The 21,146-nt window shown below is 40.0% G+C and overlaps 1 protein-coding gene across 2 annotated transcripts in view; it reads right to left on the bottom strand.

The window, feature by feature from the left end:
- Window positions 1-21,146, bottom strand: part of LARGE1 (LARGE xylosyl- and glucuronyltransferase 1) — a 286,929-nt gene that overhangs the window by 20,681 nt on the left and 245,102 nt on the right. For both annotated transcript variants that reach the window (XR_014184896.1, XM_082061421.1), the window contains exons 11-12: window positions 15,560-15,715; window positions 3,705-3,868 (exon numbers count right to left, since the gene is read on the bottom strand). Coding sequence is in view for 1 of the 2 variants with exons in the window: in XM_082061421.1 (XP_081917547.1) it covers window positions 3,705-3,868; window positions 15,560-15,715 (320 nt within the window). In the remaining variant the exon portion in view is untranslated. The remainder of the gene's footprint in view (window positions 1-3,704; window positions 3,869-15,559; window positions 15,716-21,146) is intronic.

The following is a 21,146-nucleotide window of genomic DNA, read 5'->3' as shown; positions in this document are numbered from 1 at the left end:
CTATTAATATTTATACAGAACACAAGAAAAGTTTTCTGCATCATCGTAATCAGAGAAAATAATTTCCCCCTCCTAATATCTCCCTAAGCTTTGCAGCAGAAAGGAATGATATACCAGCAAATACACATTCTGATTTAACATTAATAACTTTTCCTGCATTTCTGAATGATCGTGATGACATCCAAGATGATACAATCATTTTTTCTTACATACGAGATATTACATTTATTAGTCTACACCTAGTACATTATTTTCTTTTTATCTATTATTGAAACAAAGGTTATTATCAGCCTGAAACATACAGCCGAATTAGAAGCACAGATCGATAAAAAAGATCTAAAAAGTATGTGAAGGCTTTAGGCTTTTTATTGTACAAATAATAAATAGAAAAAAATACTTGTTTGTTTGTTTGTTTGTTTTTCCCTTTTCATTTTTCCAACATGGTGAAGACCTATTAATCAGGAGACTCAAATTCATCAGCACTCAGATTTAAGGCAGCATTATAAAAATGGAAGGCTTGCCTAGGAAGAAATGCAGCAAAATGCCTTTCAAGGACTCCATGCAGTGGACAAATGGCATATATAACTTATTTAAACAGCATACCTGATAATGCCTGCAAAGCTTTTCATGATAGTTAAATGGTAACTGGCTTTTGCTGGTATAAATTTCCAGCTGGACAGCTTAGTTCCTTTTAGAATGCTCCATTTTGTTGCGTAGTTCTTATTGACAGGCTCCACTGGCATGAATTTCATTTGGGTACTGCTGGGTGATGCTCCATAATCTACTCTCTGTAGGTTGTTACAATAGCCTCCTTTGACCATAAAACTTAGAATTACGAGTTTCTAAGCACAACATGACCAAGTTATTTTGGTTTTGTTAGCACTCTTGAGGAAAGTGTTCTCTTAAGGACTCTAATAAAAATAAATACACTCCTGTGCTGCATAATAATGAGATCATAATTTAGTTGTTAAGTTTTTTTAAAGGTCTGTTTCAGTCAACAGAATTCTGCTGAAATTCAATAGTTTTGTGAGATTATTTGTTTTCACTTCTTAAGAATACTCAACCTATTTACATCTCATTCTCATTCGGACTTCAAGCAGCGTAATGCCAATCGTGCCTTTCCTTGTCCATGTCCTGATCTGACATTTTTCTAACTCCTGCTCTGATCTCTGAAACCCAGGTACATACCGTGCCTTCAAAAAGGCTGCCCAGTCAAAATACATACATGAAAATCACAGTCACAGAATGGTTGAGGTTGGAAGGGACCTCTGGAGATCATCCAGTCCAACCCACCTGCTAAAGCAGGTTCACTCAGAGCAGATTGCACAGGAATGTGTCCAGGTGGGTCCTGAATGTGTCCAGAGAAGGAGACTCCACAACCTCTCTGGGCAGCCTGTTCCAGGGCTCTGGCACCCTCAAGGCAAAAAAGTTTCTCATGTTTAGATGGAACCTCCTGTGCTTCAGTCTGTGCCCGTTGCCCCTCATCCTATTGTTGGGCACCACTGAAAGGAGTCTGGTCCCATCCTCTTGACACCCACCCTTGAGATATTTATAAACATTGATGAGATCCCCTCTCAGCTTCTCTTCTCCAAGCTGAACAGACCCGAGCTGCTCCAGACCTCTAATCATCTTTGCAGCCCAACACTGGACTCTCTCCAGTAATTCCTTGTCCTTCGTAAACTGGGGAGGCTAGAACTGGACATGGTACTCCAGATGTGGACTCACCAGGGCAGAGTAGTGGGGGACAATAACCTCCCTTGACCTGCGATGCAACCAAGCCCTTATCCAAGAAAATGTCACACCAGTATAAAAGGTGACAATTAACCAATAATGAACAACACTGGACAAAGTCTGTCTCAAACCTTCTATCTCAAGATATTAATGGTAGCTCGTACACTGCATCCGTCTCTTCCATTCCCCAAATGTCAGCCTGTCAAAATAGTCAGGCCAGTCTCAGCTACAACAGGACTGGAGACACTGGGAGCTGCTTTTTTGCCCTTCCTCTTCTTGGATGATCATTTGAAAGAACGATGCAGAAATGTCGTGTATAGCACATTGTTTATGTACATGCCATCTTCTATCTGAGATACTATTCTTAAACATCTACAGCTATATTTGAGGAGTTTAATAAAAGTGGTTAAAAGAAGATACAAAAAAAAGGCAGTAAGTGAAAGATGTGAAAGAAAACAAAGCAGCTAAACAGTTCTTTGGTATGATATTATTTATTGATTTTAGCTGAAAGAAAGTATTTCCAACTCAAATCAATAATTTATTGCAACACAGCAATGAAGCAGGGAAGATTTTTCCTGCACAGTATCAGGAGGGCTGTTCTTCCTGAATAAAAATGTGTGGTTCTGTCTATCAATAAAAACATGTGCCCCAGTGAGGATCCAGAAAGGGAAACAGATGCTCAGACTTTGCATCAGTGCCAGTGAATCAGCACTGAGCCCCAGCTCAGCCTTTTGAATTAAATTCTGGGGGGAAAATATACCATGTGCACACACCAGCTTTCCTAATTTACTGTGGCACTCACTCAGGGTCTGGTTTAATTTATTTCTTTAGCTTTTTACTCAAAGGTTTGTGAACACTTAAGAAATGTTTCCTCAATTAAAAATCAATAGAACAGACACTGATGTGCATAGCAAATCATAACACAATGTGCAGGACGCAATGCTGAGGCACCGGTGAAACAGAACAGCCGTCATTCGTTTGCATTTATTTTTAAAACAGGCTGTAAACGTCTTGTTGATCTGAATTCCTCTGACTCTCCTGGAATACTGCTGACCTTCCTTCTACTGGTGTAGCAGTGGTGGTATTCATGGGTCATGTTGTATTCTGTATGTGCTCTGCTAAATGAAATACCCATTTCTGGCTAATATTCAAGGAGTTCTGATCTGTTTTGTAACCCATTCTGATAGCAGTAACTACAAAGAGAAACAGGAGGAAAAAGGAGATGAACAATTTAAAATTTCACAGAGCTGACTGATCCAGACTGCACTTCCAGAGCTTCTGAAAAATAACAACTAACTGCAATGGTGGGGATCAGAAAGGTGCAGGTGGAACTTGCCATAAAATGGGTCCTTTTTCTCAAATGAAATACCAGTGAAATTCCACTTTACATCAGAACTGACAGTTGAAAAAGAGTTAAACTAGAAATGTTATTCTGAAAATCAACATTTATATAAAAATGCAATGACTCCTCTCAAAAGGAGATTTTTCATTTCATGCTAGCACATTAAAAAAAAAAAAAAGTTTATTTTCTACTTTCCAATTTGAAACTAAAATGTTTAGTTTTTATTTTTGCTGTAAGAAAAGTCACTGATTGAAATTTTCTGCAAGGAAAATGCCAATGAAAGCAAAACTGACACTATATAATGAGGAAATACTTGTGTAAAAACTTGGTCAGCTACAACTGCTTGTCTAAGCCTATTACAAACTTAGCAATCCTGCCAAGTAAAAACCCCTGCAGTTCCAGTATTCAGCCTCTTGTGAACATTCGTGTGTGCACTTCAGAGCTGAAGTCTGGATACATGTGTGGTATCTACATGTGCTACTCTTAAGTCAAGGAAGTTTTTACAGGCTGACATGCAAGTTTCTATAAGAAAGTGAGTTTTTTCTTTCCCTAAAGCATTAAATGGTTAGATTTCTCTCCAAGAAAACACTAATTGTCTCAAGCTTCCAGATGAAGAAGAGATTTTCCCTACCTGTCCATTGACAGCTGAGCCACCAGAGTTACATCGGTATTGTCTGAAACAGGCTCGTATTCGTAATGTAGAAAATACAAATGAGTGCGATGGACGGTGAAACGTTCTCGACGAAATTCATAGCATAAGTCATCCTCATCCAGCTCAGACAGCTGTTTCTGGAGCTGTAAGGCAAGAGTTGACATATAGATAAGTTCCTCATAATTATCTTAGCAATTCAGAGAGAACAAGGAGCTTGGGAACTTGGAATATAGAGAGTAGTGGGGTTTTCTCAAGCTTCACTCTTGCAAGTCACTTGGCAAGACATTAGAAGAAAGCACTTGTAAGTAAATGATAACGCAGACAGACCATTGCATTATGACCTATATATCATATATATTATCTGTATTACACACTTTCAACATCCAGACTAGCAATGAAACAGTGAACAATGACAAATTTAATAAACCCCAAATTTCGGAGTTAATGCTCCAACATGATGCATAATGTCTTTCCTCATTAGAAGCAGAGTTTCAAAAACTACCCATAGACATACAACTCCAGTAGACAAGACCGAGCAGAAGATTAAGGTTGGAGGTTCCGGACTGAGCAATTCCCATTCTGCTGCCTCTGTTGGAGAACAGCAACTGCTGCGTAACAGCAGCATGGAGAGAGAGCTGGAAAAGCAACATCTTTAACTGACCAGTATTCCATCTCTTGAGATTGGAAATAATCTTTCTACTGCAGAGGTGCCAGAATTAAGCCTACACTTCTTAAGGGATTTATTCTTTGGCTATCTAGTTTGAGAAATCCAAAGAATGGCAGATTAGCAGAGAACTGGTAGTTTTTGGCTCCCTTGGAAATCAAGCCCCTTCAAAGTCAAAATGAGCATCTCAAAGCAATCCAATACTGAGTCACTTAGAGATGTAGCTTCAAAAGAACAGAAGTTTAGCTCTGGGGAAAGGAGGAAGAGAAAAACCGACCAAATGTCCATGCAGCTGACCAATCCCATACCTGAACTACATTATTTTAAAGCCAAATATCTGTCTAAATTATTGAAAATGCATTCACTTATAAGAGAAAGGCAGTCCTACCTGCTGTAAAATGTACAACAAAATGTAATGAAGATGAAAATTACATATAGTCTTAACTGGTCAACTTCCATTTGTGTTGCTCTAAAATGTAGGTTTATTAATAAAGGCATCATTTTTATATTTTATTTCTTAAAAGCATCCTACAAGAAGAATTACATATTTATCTGAAAATAAGAAAAATACAGGAATTTTACAAGTTTTTATAAAGATCACAGCGCACTTCAAAACTGTTTAATGCATCAGATTATTGAATTACAGACATTCATTTAGATTTTAAAATCTCTCTTTTTGTCCTGTTCAGAATGATTTAAGGTAATAGTTTCACCATCCTCAAGAAAAAAAAATATTAAAACTGAGGTATTTTTTTGTTCTAATACTGTGTTAAGAAGAAGAGCTGTTGTTCTTGGAACTATAAGCATAATGGTTGCCATCAACAATAATGCTTACAGCTGAATGTTTTCCTGTGAAGTCTGAAGAAATAATTCCTGATATTTTCCTGTACATCAGTCTATAATCTTCTTTTGAATAATGGAAATAACCTCCTTTGATTTCAATGAGTTTTGGATCAGGCTCTCATTCTTCTGTGTTATTGTTCTGCAGAGATCTTAAAACGGCCCTCAAGAGAGACTACTATTAGAAAGACTACAGTCTGAATCTTGACAAGTCTTTACTCAAGTAAAACTTCTATTGAAATCAAGATCTCCTTTGGTGGAATAGATATCAGGAATTCTTTTACGTATTCTTAGAGTTTCACTCATTCTGCTTTACAAATCATCATTCAGCTGAGCTTGTACTTTGTTTTCCAAACCATATTCAAACAATATTCTAATTAAACCCAATATTTACAACAATGGCCAGAAAGAACATTGTATCTTTCTGTTTCTTCCTTGAAAAGAGACATCAGTATGTCCTTAACAGAATTATCAAGGAAATTATTGAAATTTAAATGGTTAAAACAATAGCAGTAGTCACTGAATGATTATGAGATCACATTTGTGTTGCAAAGTAAGACGATATAAACACTTAATCATGAGCTAAAGAATAACATGTGGGGCTAAATGATGGCTTTGTGCACTATAGAGTCCTAGGTGGTGGGAGAGGACAAGATGCAGCTTCTTAGAGGCCTCAGTAGTATTTTAGTGGTGGAACTCACCAAGTCACAAAGTTGGTGATGGAGGTGAAGGAGAGCAGCAAACAGCAAAAGTTCCCTTCTGCTTCAGGGACCAGGAAATCTTGCTCTTTCTGCTTCATTTTGTAGGGTCAGGATTTTGTCTCTGTCTTGTCAGGCTTTTTCTGAGCCTGCAGCTATGCTGACAGTCTGTGAGGTTCTCCCTGGCACTTCCCATGACTCAGGACTTTATGTAGTGTTGGGACCCAAGAGAAGAGATGAGACAGATGTGTGCATACCCCTTGGAGAGAGCAGCCCCCAGAAGGACCATTGGCATGGTGAGCCTCTGACCCCAGAACCCCCACTTGAGTGCAGGCAGGCTGCCCAAGCAGAGGCAGTGGGCATCACTGGGCAGGACCAGAGAAGCAGCTCCAACAGCACTTTGCAGGAAGGCTTATGCAATCCTTGCCTGCCCATATCATGAGCCTGAACTGCTAGGCAGCCTTAGGAGTTGTGCTCTGCAGGCTGGGCAAACACAGCTTAGTTAAGGTGTGCTCCTTCAGGTAGGATAACCAACACAGGACACGCCTGTAGTATTGTCAATGAATATGTGGCAAGCAGTCCACATTGAGGATGGGCCTATCCTGCAATGGTGAGGCAACAGCCACTGGAACACAATAGCGTGTGATTATCCATGTGAAAAATCCTACTGGAAGCAATGCTGGACATGCTTGGCACTCCGGATTTGGTCCAGTGAAACCCATAAGCTCAAAAGCCATCTCACTGAAGCTAACAGTATGGTGTGGACAAATTAGCAGGACCAAGAGCTGGGTGCTGCACAGTTTTATCATAGAATCACAGAACGGTTGGGGTTGGAAGGGACCTCTGGAGATAGAGTCCAACCCCCCTGCTAAAGCAGGGTCACCCAGAGCAGATGGCACAAGAATGTGTCCAGGCAGGTTTTGAATGTCTCCAGAGAAGGAGACTCCACAACCTCTCTGGGCAGCCTGTTCCAGTGCTCTGGCACCCTCAAAGTAAAGAAGTTTCTCCTCATGTTTAGATGGAACCTCCTGTGCTTCAGTCTGTGCCCATTACCCCTCATCCCATTGTTGGGCACCACTGAAGAGTCTGGTCCCATCCTTTTGACACCCACCCTTGAGATATTTATAAACATTGATGAGATCCCCTCTCAGCTTCTCTTCTCCAGGCTGAGCAGACCCAGCTCTCTCAGTCTCTCTTCGTAAAAAAGGGGCTCTAGGTTCCTAATCATCTTTGTAGCCCACTGCTTTGTGCAAGTTAAGAGTCCTCCTCCCTCTCTCACTTTTTTTGTTCCTCCCACTAATATATACATTCAGATACTCATGCCCCAGTATCACACACACATTAAAAAATCTGCCTCCTCTTTACTATGGAGAGACACATACAATCTACAGATACATATTGTGCACAGTCATATGCCGTTTTTGCACACAAATTTAAAATGAAAAACGTTAAAGACGCACGACATTCAAAAGACAGGGAGTAGTCTAAGATAGGCACATATATATCCTTAAATGTATCTCTTTCTGAGCTACCTCCTATTCTTTTCGGTTACACCATCACACGAAATTTCTCCATGCATATTGTGTAGATTTACTATTTACATACAAAGAACTTATAGCTTGGTTTAAAGTTTGCTCTCATTTTATGTCTTCGTGAAAATATGGGTTTATAATGGGAATGCTGACAGATCTATGCAAACAGATGCTTACTTAAACACAGTGTACCAACAAAATAAGGACCTTAGTGTCAGCTGGATTTGATAAAAAGATGGTATCACCATTATGTATCCCTCCATTATACTTACAATAACACACCTAATATAGCAAAGACTTCTCAACCTTAGAGTGACAGTATGTATTCTCATAAGCAAGTACCTCTTTAGCATAAGATTCACTGTTTCTACAAGATATTAAATGCTAAGGCTACTTGCCACTGAGCATGTGGGAAATGTCACCTCTAGGAAACACTCTCACAGTTGAAAAATGTATTCTTCGCAGACTGTGCATGGTAGATGTTCTCTTAGGAAATATTGTACTGGGAAACAAGACGTGCTTTCATTAGGATCATGATGTTACTTGCTCTAGAAATAAAAATGGCAGCCATGACATGCATAGTGCCCAGACAAAGAGACAAATACATAAAAAAATATATGCTAAGTTACTTCTCTGGGCAACCAGCTGTGGCAGGTGATCAGACTTCATCTCAGGAAAAGTAATTTTTGAAGCTAGGCTGGCCAGAGGCACAGGCAGGCCAGAGGGTATTCAACAGTACCATAAATCGTCATGATTTACCAGGTCTAATTGTCTGACTAATACATTTGTATGATATGAGGTGCTGTTTTATATCTCCCTTCCTAAGGCAAATTTGTGATTGGCTTTAGCCTTTTTTAACTTTTATGTCACAGGAACAATTTACTTCCCACCAAAATCTACAGGAATTCATCTCAGATGAGATCGGTCCAAAATCCAGGATCAGAAGTATTTTCTTAGGGATTAGCGATCTTTTTACAAAACCACCAACAAACAGTGTTTTGCGTCTAGAGGCTATTTAGATCTTGGGGAAGGGGATAAAAGCCCTAATGTAGGCATCTCTCTCTCATCAAGTGTTTAAGGTGAAGTGAGATGACACTAAGCTTAAGTCACTAACTCACTCAGTATCATGCTAACACGACAGGAATTGAACAGCTTAGATGAAAAGCTTTAACTTTCAGATCATCTTTCCTTCTGCCAGTGTGTGCAGTTAAGATTCATAGCACAAAATCAACTCAGCTTAGCCACTGAGATGAAAAATAACACCAGCCCAGGATGAAACTATAATCTGGTTATAAACTGCAGCAGTTTCATTTCCTCCTGGGTAGCTGTCCCAGTTCCCACCAGTAGGGAATCTGGATTGCAAAATTTAGCACTTTGACAGTGTATGAATTAACTGTTTTCTTTAGCGTGGCATAAACAAAGCAGATGATGATGTAGGGAGGAGTCTTGTTTGGGATAACCTACATGAAGTACTTCAGGCTTCTCCAATGATTAGTAATAAAAGCCAGACTAATCCCACATCAATTAAACCTTTATTCCTCCCATGCCATAAAAATGTGTACACTTGCTATGGGTCAAACTGAGCCTTCTGTGAAACAAAGCTGTGCTTAGGACAGAGAGGGTAGTGTCTGAGCAAGCCTACCTAGCATGAGGAATTTTGCTGCAGCATGTAAAAAATAGCTAATACTCTTGCTAAATGGAAGTAATGGCTTATTTTGACTGCAAAACATAGAATCATAGAAACATTTCATTTGGAAGGGACCCTCAGGATCATCAATTCCAACCATAACCTAACTCTAGCACTAAATCATGTCCCTAAGAATCTCATCTAAACGCCTTTTAAACACCTCCAGGGATGGTGACTCCACCACTTCCCTGGGCAGCCTGTTCCAATGCCTGACAACCCTGTGAAGAAATTTTTCCTAATGTCCAACCTAAACCTCCCCTGGTGCAACCTGAGGCCATTTTCTCTTGTCCTGTCACTTGTTACTCAGGAGAAGAGACCAACCCCCTCCACGCTACAACCTCGTTTCAGGTAGTTGTAGACAGCGACAAGGTCTCCCCTCAGCCTCCTTTTCTGAAGGCTAATCAACACAATGAAGAACCCAATTTTTAGGCAGGCCTAATACCTTAGAACGGTCTGTAAATATGAAGTACAACTTCTCTTGATCTCAACTGCAGATGTCAGATCTTGGTAGTCCTCTGCAAAAGCCCTGCCAAACCTTGCCTGAGCTGTTTCCAGACCTCCCCTGCAGCACAGTGCCTTGCTTTGTGTCCTTGCTTTTGTTTCCCCAGATTGTTCCTAGCCCTGTTCCTTCTGGTGTGGCACGTTCCACAGCCTAAGCCAGTCACAGCTCTGCTTCTAGTCCCATGGTCCTTACTTCAATACTCTGCCAGCTCCCTATACCTACAGGTACCATCAGTCCTTTCTTCTTCTGCTCCAAATACTCTCTCTCCAGAACCTCAATGAAAACTTATCTTTCTGCCTTTGATCTAGCTTTCATCCCTTTTATATGTGAATCTGGATTTTTTTATCCTCCATACTGTCTGGACATCAGTAAGGGCAACAGATGCCTCCCAGAACAGAGACCAAACAGGTGTCTGCTCTCTGCTCTACTGTGCAGTGAGAACCTGGCATGGAGGTCTCAGAAGAAACAGTCACAGAAAATGCCAATTTTTGTCCAGGCCCCTTGCCTGCAGCATGCTCAACTGGTCACTGGGATATATAAAATCTGGTCAGAAGTATCTATGCACACTCCCAAGGAAGAGTCTTGAGAGATCTGAGCCTCCTTAAAAGCCAAAGAAAACACCACTGTGGATGTGTAAACCATGATTTTTCAGCATTACAGTTTGCTTAAGTTTTCACCAGGTTGGCAGAAGACAGGTTCCTGGCCCAAAAGTTAGTTCCTTCTCTGAGGTATGGGGTATTTCCATGAAGAGGTCATCAAAAGTTGTGATGTGGGAAAACTCCCCAAGCTTTTTCCCATGTTTCACCTCAAAAAATGAGAGAACAGAAAAAAAGAGACATATCAGTATGCCAAAAAAGAAAATTCCCAGTCCATACGATTGCCCATCTAGCAATATTATAACCAGTTGAAAGTGGTACAATGGCAACTTTCATGCAGCTAACAGAATGGGCTGCCAGCTCAGCATTTAATAACAGTAACAGTTGTAATAATAGAAAAAACCACAGGATTTCACCTCAAAACTGCCATTTACTGTCTGTTATTACTAAAGAAAGACTATGTCATGACCAAACAATAACTTTAAATCCAAGTCTTACAAATGATGCGGTATTCTGAAGTTCTGCAGGAGCTAAAGGTAGTCAAAGCATCAGTCTGAATGCAAGTCCAGTGCCCTGATACTGGCTTGGAAGCTCCCTTTGCATGCTATTTTGAGACATTCAAAAATGGCTAAATTTGTTATTAGAGTTTCTGCGTGGTATAGAATCTCCTGCTTTTCTGGTGGATATTACAGCCATCTGTTAATATTAAGAACCTCTGTTTTTGCACAAGAAAAGGAAAGAAGTAAAAAGACTTTCAGTAAGTATACACCTAAGCAAGTATTTTCAGGAAGAACTAGATTTTTTACAGTTTCTTTTAAACTGATTTGAAAAAATCTGAAAATAAAAATCTGCAGAGAATTTTTTCCTGTGTTTTCTGAAAGTCTTCTCTAATATAAGTCTACTGTCCTTTTCTTAAACTAAGTAAAACCAGTGATAAAACTTCCTACTGATCTTGCTCTGGACTTGGATCAGGACACAGGCTCCACTAATAGGGGACACCCCATTCAACCTTCAGATTTAATGCTGGCACGAAGCTGTCTGCAGGAAGGAAGTTTTATGAGAATGCTAAAAGGTTGAGTTTGGGTCAGTGTGCTAAAATCAGGCTTGTAATATCTATTTCATAGCATACCTATAGATATAGGTTGGGACACAGAATATCTTGTTGCAGTATTTTAGGATTTACAGTAGGTCCTTTAGAATGAAATGCTGGACATAAGCATTAAAAGCCAAAAGGAAATGTTCAAATTCAAGATTATCTTCTGCCTTGCATCAAAGTAAGAAAGAAGGAGTGAGAAGGGGGAAATAGCAGGGAATAAGTAGGATGGAGTGACTAAGGATGTGCTCCAGAGGCCACTTGAGACAATGGATGTATTTACAGGAGGATTTGGTTCATATTCTGAATTTCCCATCCGAAATCTGCACAAAGGCAAAGGGGTGACTGTAATACAAATTTGTAGAGTAAAGTCTGCTCTGTGTAATCTCATTTTAGCACATACTGAATAAGGAGACTTACAGTACTGGTCTATGGCAAGGAGAATGTGACAGGCTCTTCTCCACGCCTGCCCCTGCAACACACCGGGTCTCTCAGCTTGAATATTTCAAGGAAAGAATGAAAAATGTAGGTACACATAAACATACATAAAAGCATTTTTACATAAACAGAAAAATTATCCCCGTCTGTGTTTCTTTTCCTCCAATATTTCCATTTCAGAGCGCTATCTGTTCTGTTATTGTCATTTGTAACATTTTGGAACCTAATAACAGTGTTGCTTGGTGCAGTTGAAGATCAACAACTGACTAGATCAGGACCACGCAGTATAAGATCCAAAGACTGCCTTTAGACCTCTTAAACATCAGTCTGTGGTATTATGCTTCCTTAGCAAACACTAAAAAAGAAAATTGTTAATCCTTCCTCACGCATATAAACATATATTTAAGGACACATGTATGTGCACACATACACATGAGGGAGTTCAATATAAGGTCTGATTACCTTTTAAACTAATGTCCCTTTATGTATTTCTGGCACTGTAAAGAGTCCTTCAAAACTGAAGATACACAACTTATATTCATATTAAGGCCATCTCAGTACTGATGAGAAATGTAAAGGGGTCTTAGAGTAACAGAACCAGCCCAGCGGAACTCACTGCCACACTTCCTTTTCACGTTTCACAGATATTCGCATTACAAATGAGATTCCTTAATTGCATTTTAAATAAAACGTCACTACAAATATTAAACTATAGAGAAGCAATGGCTGGCATTTTGGAACAAGACTTTAAGGGCAGATTCTGATACAGCCAGACTGTGAGTGACAGACACAGAGCCACTGCTTCTTGCACAACAGGGCTTAGTGCATTTTGTGCTTAAATAATTCTCTCTGATTATAAAACCATCAGAGCTATTCTGATATTTTATCCACTGATCCACCATGCAGAGAAGCACAGGCAGCTGAAGGAACACCTTTTACCCATATACAATGCCCAACATAATAAAGCCCAATTGTGTTTTTGGGCTACTAGTCTCAATTCAGAGAACAAAGGAAAAAATAATGGCTATTAAGATAGCTAGTATTAGCAATAAAAGCTATTCCTACTTTACAGCAATAGCAATTCTTACTTTATAAATACTTGACTCTGCAGAAGTTATAGCCTTTTATATAACAGATATGTTTAGGAATCCTAACGGAAATGTGTGGCTGCATCTTGTCAGACTAAAGGTCCATCTTGCCCAGCACCCTGTCTGCAGCTGGAGAGGAAGGTAAGAGCAGGGAGAGCGTTCAGCGATGCTTTGTCAGAATGCTCCCCACGTCCTGAACTTGGGGTTCAAGGACTTGCTGCACCAAAGCTTAACTGCTCCTGACTGATGTTTCTTTCCATGAAGAGTCACTTCTGAGCATATGTAGATTTTTAGCAACATTACCTCCAGCTCAAAGCTCCATTACATCGTGGGTGAAAAGTCTATTTTTGTTTTGAACGTGCTACTTGTTCTTTCCACACCTGGTGTCCCCTAATTCTTGTACTGGAAGGAATGACAAACAGTGGTTCCCAGCCCACCTTACAAGATGCTCTGCTTCGGAAGATTATCCTGCAATAGATCACAGCAATGTACTGTTTTTTAATATGACACCTGTGACACTGTATGTGCTACATTAGACAGAGTGAAAGAGTAGTATTCATGATAATCCTATTCTTAGAGCCTCATAACTTCAAAGCTGAAACTTGCCTATTGTATTGTACAATAAAAACAAGATAGAGTCAAGTTTAGAAGAGAGCTTACATAAAGAGTAACTAATAAGAATTAATAAAATAATTAAATAAGTATTAATAAGTAACTAAATAAGAATTAATAAAGAGTAACTAATAAGAAACCAACACCTTCTCCAAAGTGACTACTCTTAGGCTATCTGAAGCTAGATTTTTTTTTTCTATATCCAATTGTTTTGACAGAAGGCTGTTAAGTTTTTGGTGTTTCATGGCAAATTAGGATTCATGTATTTTTGTATGACTAGCTCACTCTTTTCCAGTATCTCTTTTTTTAATTTATAAATGGAAGAATGAGTTACTTTTCCTTTTCAGAGACAAGCCATACCCTATACCATATTGCGTTCTACTTGTCTGGAATAAGAAACAGGCTTGAACAGTTAGTCATTTCCAGCGTCTGTCAACTAGATAAAAATTCAGTAAAATGAGCCATTTTAAACTTTCAGGACTGCCATTTTCAGCAGCAAGAACTTGCATTCACTGTGCAGTGCTCCCCAGCAACTTGTCATCTAGAATAAATCTGCTTATTAAGTGTTAGGGAATAGATTTACAGAGCTGTGGAAAATATAGCAACAAGTCTGTGACTGCATTCATGCTCTTCGAACTCACACAACATGTTTTGAATCCAGTATAATTTTAACCTGCATGTGATGAAGGTGTGCTTTCTTCTGTCCCCTTTTCCCTTCCTATGCTACACTCTACTCTCGTCTATCGTATCCTGACGTCTCTGACCATCAGATTCTTAGTGGTCTTTTATCACATTCAGTTCACTTCATTGTCTAAAAGCCTGTCACTCTTGCAGAGCATTTTCCTTCTCCATGTGCTTTTGCTCTCACTGTGCGCTTGCTGCTTCTCTCTCTCTTCCCTGCTTCAATCTCTCCAAGTTAACGTTTATCTCATTTCTCATCATTTCCCACTCCTTTCACAAGACAGTGGGAAGGTCAGGTAAGTATCTGGGAAGCTATGCCTTGGGCTAAAATATATCTATCCAATGTCTGAGTTCTATAGTTAAAGAATTGGAAACAGCATCTCCTGTGGTCATTTTATCCACAGACTAAATGGAAACACTACAAGCCTCAACAATGCTATTGATTGCCAATTACCTCTTAACTGCTAATGTGTACATGATACTGGCTTCGCTTTATTGATTTTTATAGAGAGAATGCTGTATATTTTAGATGTTTTTTTTCCTGAAGATAACATAAAATATTACAGGTTCCTTTTTATTCCCATTCAGACTACATAGCCAAAATTGATACTTAGTCTAGAAATCTCCACAGACCACATTATACACAAGGAGTTCACATACATCTGTGTATATTGTACTACATGTACTAAGGCATAAACACATAAGAACATATGTATGCAAACATCCTTGATTTCAAACATTTCCAAAGGATCTGCTTCATCTGAAAGGTTCTGATTGCAAATTTTAGGCAGATTCACATAAATGCTGCTGTGTTTGGTTAGGGGCAGTGCAGAAAAAATGTGCAGCCTCACAGCCTATGTGAATCTTGAAGTATTAACCCATTCTATAGCTTACAGCATGGCAAAAACTCATAGACCTAACACCAGTAGTCTTGAAATTTTTATTTCATCTTCATTATTTGTGTATTAGTATCTACTAGCCAAAATCGACATCACCATATGCTGAACAAACACACAGTAAGAAAGAAACCCTTCCCCTGGAACATTTTAGGTTTAAGGGTGAGATTTGCAGAACTGCCTAATGGCAGTAAGAGACCAAATACTAATTTTCAGTTTGTGATGTTACATTTGTTGGGGATTTTTAAAAGGCAAGGTAGACAAAAAAACCCCACAAAAAAACAGAGGAAAGGAAGGATTAAGTCAAGCGTTTTACAGGCAAGGAACTGAGGCACAGAGAGACTGAATGATGTGCACAGCTTCACTCCTGGAATCTGAGCACCGACCTCAATTCTCCTGAGTCCCTCACACCACACCACTTGCGCCACCAACTCTCCAAGTCTTCACGTAGCCTGTGCCTTGTATGAACCCCCTTTTAAATTGTCAAGGCCTACGCATCCCACTTACATTTTCACTGTTAACATCTGCCTCGCTGGGGCAGCCAAAGAGTTCCCGTCTCAGCAAATTCCCATCATATTCCAGGAATGTCAGGTAGAGGTTGCGGAAAAACTCCACGTGCTTGTTTTTCACTCGCAGCTTCTTCGGTGAGTTCCAGTGAATCACCTCAGAGGGAAAGAAAGAGAAAACACATCCTGCTGTTAGAATACAGATTTGCTTTATCTGCTCTTTTTATGTGTGTTCAGTTCGCTGCCCTCTTAAAAACAACAACAACAAAGAACCCAACCTCAAACCACACACACCTCTGTCTTTATATCAGGAAGGCTTTGCCACATCTTTCACAAGTAACTGCATACTCCAGAGGTGATGTGCTTTCAAACTCCTCCATAGGATTACCTGCACATCCGAGTCAGGTGCTGCTGCGGTTTGTGATGCAGCGCCTCCTAAATGCTGCCACAACTCTCATCACAGACCTTATAGGTTATGGACTCTGTTGCAGAAAGTGGCAGGACAAGGGACACAGGGATGTAGGTATTAAAAATTAATCTCAGATTTCCACATGACTGTTTCAGCTAATGAAATTGATTCACTGTTTCAGGCCAGGCAGACTCTTCTCTAGTTAGGTATAGAGAAGAAAAAGCTTGAAATGAATTCCTATACCCATTTACACCCTTCAAAAAAAGACTGAATTTAATCTAACTTCCTTTTTGCCATTGCTTCATTTAAACATGACTGACCTCAGTGGCATTGCACAACACAGTAATGCAGTAAAATGCTTCGCTCTTTGGATTCCAATTTCTAGCAGGTATTTAGCCTCTGCTAACTGGAGATGACTCTCACACTGCCCTAGATTTAACTCTAATGCTGACATAAAGGGCCTGATTCTCATTTACATCAAGGCGACTTTGCACTGCTGCCAGTACGAATGAGAACAGGGGCATAAGGAAAAACTAAGAGGGAGACAAAAGTGGTTTGCAGGAATGATTTCATTTTATAGAGTCTATATTTTAGGCATAAGAAAAAACAAACAAACACCAAAAGCTTTGTATTCAGTTTTATTCCTTCTAAAGAGATTAAAAAAATATCTCCCTTGGGAATATTTCCAAGCTCCGAGTTCTGGAGGTTCTCTGAATCCATTAAGTGAATTGCGCGAAGGTACCGTGTCACTCACACACAGCCACAGAGCTCAAGGCCGGCTGCTGAGCTGGGCGCAAGGTAAGTTTGCTCTGAACATCGCATTTGTGGGAGGGAATTCACGGAGCTGAAGCGCAGCACGTAGAACAGAAGCAGCCCAGAAGAGACAAACGCAGCTCCCTTCGTGTCAGCAGCACAACTCCACAGGACAAGGGGGCCCTCTGAAATCACACTACCTGTTGCTGAATGAGTGAACTGGAGGAGAAAAGAGCAGGACCTAGCCTGAATTCTTCCTGTACTAACTTCAGCAAGCAACAGTCTCTCCACAGAATATTTATACTGACATAAAAACAATGGCACTCTCTTCTACATAACCCAACACCAATGAAAATACCTCCTGACAGGGAAAGCATTATCCCTTCCTGGGATTTCACTGTTGAGAATACTAGGATGTCAGAAAACCATACATGCAGTTACAGAAAAGCAACCCTAGGGGAAAAAGATCATTTCAGAAATTGGCAATTCACTTTTTCCAGTTATAGTAACAGTTTAAATCAATATCATGATGCATCTACACACTGTATAAATCTAAGAAATTATTTGGACAAAAATATTTGCTGTAGGTATTTTTCCTAGGTAAAGCTGCATTCTTTGCTGGTTTTACATTTGTCCGTAAGTTTGGAAGCATAGCTTAACCATGCAATAACATGTTTCTGCAACGTGTGCTGAAAATACAGAACACCACAGAAACAAAAAAGGCTTTAGGTAGGTTAGGACATAAACTTAAGATGACAGATTTCCTCCACTGAAAAACAGGTCTACAAAATCTCCTTTCTTTGAAAACAACTTGGCATATTTTATACATTGCATTTAACTGCAGCAAAAGGCATTAAATGCGTGAAAAAAAAGTCTTAACGACTGAATCCTACCTCAGGGCAACAGGCACATGTAACAGAAGCACAGGGCTGAAGGAACCTAAAGGGCTGCTTAACAGTTTTACAGGGTACTAGTATGCATTTTTACAAGCAGACATAGAATAGAAACTGTCTGCTGTTAACTTGCACTTATTTAAGAGTGGATGAAAGAAAGCTGAGAAGCTGGAGAATGGGACAAAAAATACTTGCTAAGAAAAATCTTCTGTGTATTCATCCTATTACTCCTACTCTTCATGAGAGTTTCCTTCTGGATGTCTTTACAAGCATCCTACCCCTCTGCTAAGCCCTCTAACCACTCATCACAGGGACCACAAGCATAGAAGTGGCTAAAATGATGATAAGCTCAGTGACTGCTATGGGACAGGCTCCCCGCTGCCGCAGGAACTGCCCATCAACACACACTATGTCACATCGCAGCCAAGTCATGGTGTTGATGCCTCTACCCAGTTGTGTGGGGGATGATGTCCAAGCCAGGGAACTGCAGTTGTCAGCACGGAGGCTCTTTGCTGCTGCGCTTCAAAATCTTATGTGTGTGTAAAAGCTGGTGAGTGTCAACGGCCTCGCTGGTGGTTCAGATCTGATCAGATATGAAACATGTCACGATGCTGCATGTGTACAGATGTCAGGGGAGCCTGGAGTGAAGAAAGCTGAATGGAGCTGGTGACTATCCAGAAAAGCTGATTTTTTAATCAAGGAAGACAGCACATGCCAATGCAGCTAAAGAACACCAAGGAACCGTGCAACCAACTGGATGACCTGAGGTAGAAAAACCACAAAGCAGGTCTGGCAAAAAAAGCAGGCCGCTTTTCAAAGGTAACATGATTAGATAAACATTATGTGATATATGAAAGCACAAAAAAGCAGGTTTCAGAAAGTGACAAGACTCTTAACCATTGACATACAACACTGCCTCCAAAGACCACATTCTCTTTTTGCTGTCAGCCCACAAATTCACTTTCAGTTCTGACTGTAGCTGTCTGATTTAGTCTATTGCATCATCTGCCACAGCAGAAGTTGTACAGACCAAGACAGCTTTGCATAGGCTGGCCACAGGCATCGGTGAGGTACACGATGAAGACAATGGGCTGCACAGGTAAAGCTATGGCCATTGTGTTAGAAACTACATTGTAGGCAACAGTGAATTGATTAGAGAACAAAAAAAAACAGTTGGAAATAGAATACAGTGAAATCAGAAGGCAAAAAAAAGTCAAACTTAGAATCCACTTTATTCCCAAACTGAGCAAGTGTTATCTCAACATTAAAAAGAGAAAGTGAATCTAGAAACTAAAAATCTCATTACTATAACACCCTCTTTCCAAGACTGAATTGCACCATAATACTGTGTTTATTTCTTTTTCTATTTTCCTTCCTAGTTTCTAAGTTATACCAAAGCTCTGTTGGCTTACAGAAGAGACTGCAGCTAGAACATGCAAAATTCTAGTGTCGTTATCTAGGTGGACACCTCAGGAACAGTGCTAGCCTTCAGGCTGTCACATGGATCCTTCCCACTCTTGATCAAGGCCTCACGAGAACTAAGAAAAATATGCTCCTTCATCTTCATTTAGCAATTTAAGCACTGAAAGAGCAGAACTTAAAATTCCACATCTATTTAACACTCAGTTAGTTGTCATTAAGCATCTTGGCACTAGCTACATTTCCCTTAATACCATCTGAGTTAATCAGAAATCGTTACCACTCACTGATTATGCTCAGCCAGCCTCCCGGAATACTTCCATACACTTGTGACCTGCTGAAGGAAGCTAACGGAGCCAATAGTTGCCATTTATTCCCCAGGTTCTGACCCAAAGCACTCAAATTATGACACAGTTGGACCTTTGTAAACTGGCAATGGGATCTGAGATGGAAGGTAACACAGGATGTTATACAGTGAAGTGAAGGAAAAGGTTCTAAGGTCAGTTATCTGCATGGAAATACGCTGGGAACAAAAATCTCAGCAAGCCTCCTTAGGTTACCAGCTGCATTGTCCTCTGTGGGGAGATTAAATATTTCTAATCTGATGTTCAAACCACTAAACAATAAGTTTCCACAAAACATTATTTCTATAAGTACCTTTATCCATTTTCCCCTGAAGCATCTTCTCTCTCCAAAAGAAGTATTTAGGCAAATAATTCCTTAACTACAATCTCTTCCGTTTTTTACCCAAAGATACATCTTGATAACTTCTCACTCTGCTTCAACCCTTATGAAATCAGAGAATACAGGATATCGTGTATACTTATATACCTCCTTTCTAGGCTGAAGGGGTAAAAAGAATACATTAAGCTTAAATTTAAGCCTAAAGAAGTTTAATTTTGCAAAGCACTGAACGGCTATTCTTAATTAAACTCATGAGCACTTCACAATTTAAGTAAATAAGTAAAAGTGGTGTTTTGTAGATGGGGAGCCTTCCTGCTTAAAAACTAGACTCCTGGTTTAGGTAACCAGACAGTTGCCACTGAAATCAATAGGATTTAAACATTCAGTAAATCTGCACAGTAAAGCCACCTACATATGACACTTTAATGCCATCTCAGTAGGCTTTTTTTTACAGGCACAGGTTACTGAAAAGTTTAAATATGCCCCAAGTCACACTGCAAACAAGCACCACATGTGTAACTTATGTCTCAATTACAGATGTCTGGAAACTTTATTTTTAAACTGTGTTCTACCAGAAATGAATGGTTTAATAAAAGAACCAATGTCCTCAGAAATGATAAAATACTTCCCAAAAATTTCATCACAGAAGTTTCAGAGTGGTATTTCTGACCTACATAAGTGGAAGAGATTCACGTTGGAATAGCCAGTAACCCAGAGGTCCAGGCACTGCTTTTAGACGTGGGATTCAAATCCCTGCCCCGCCTGGTTTGATGCCCAGGGTCCCAGGAATTACTTTGCTCCCCAGCTCACTGCGTAGGCTGTAATGCAGCAAAATGACAGACTATCCTTGTCCTGTACTTTTCAATTTTTCCTCAAAAGGATTTGCAGTTCTCCCTTCAATTTCCATACCAACATTTAATAAGAGGTCTGTTGCCTGCAAAAACACCCCTAAAAACACCTCTGTAATCACAAGGTACTCCCTTTTTGGCAGAGTGGAAACACCTGACTGACTTGGATGTTCATTCAAGGGAGGGGTATGTTTAACCCTCTTGAGCCTTTGCTCCTCCCAGTGTAGCTGTTCCTTGGTTGGCATTAAAACGTGCAAGGTGGCAGAATGCCAGACCTGCTGCAGATCAGTGCTGGGGGCTTGGACAGCATGGGGTGGCTCAGGGACTGTGAGACAAAGAAGTGCAATAGGTCATGTTTGAGGCAGATATGAAATGATGTATTTGGGTTACAGACAAGAAGCTGTTTAAACTTTCGTGAACAATCTTACAAGGTCATCCTGGTGTGGAAGACATTCCCAGGGAAGACACAGTGAATCATGTAACACACTCTCAGAAGGGGGAATTTATGAGGCCAGTTATTTATCTACCTGCTAATTTAGTATAAGCTGTGTTCAAAACCAGTTTGAAAAGCCATCAACAAGT

Source organism: Streptopelia decaocto, assembly GCF_964273445.1.
Source record: "Streptopelia decaocto genome assembly, chromosome: 1".
Taxonomy (NCBI): Eukaryota; Metazoa; Chordata; class Aves; order Columbiformes; family Columbidae; genus Streptopelia; species Streptopelia decaocto.
Note: the sequence above shows the minus strand (reverse complement) of the source record. Positions and strands in the feature narration are given on the sequence as shown.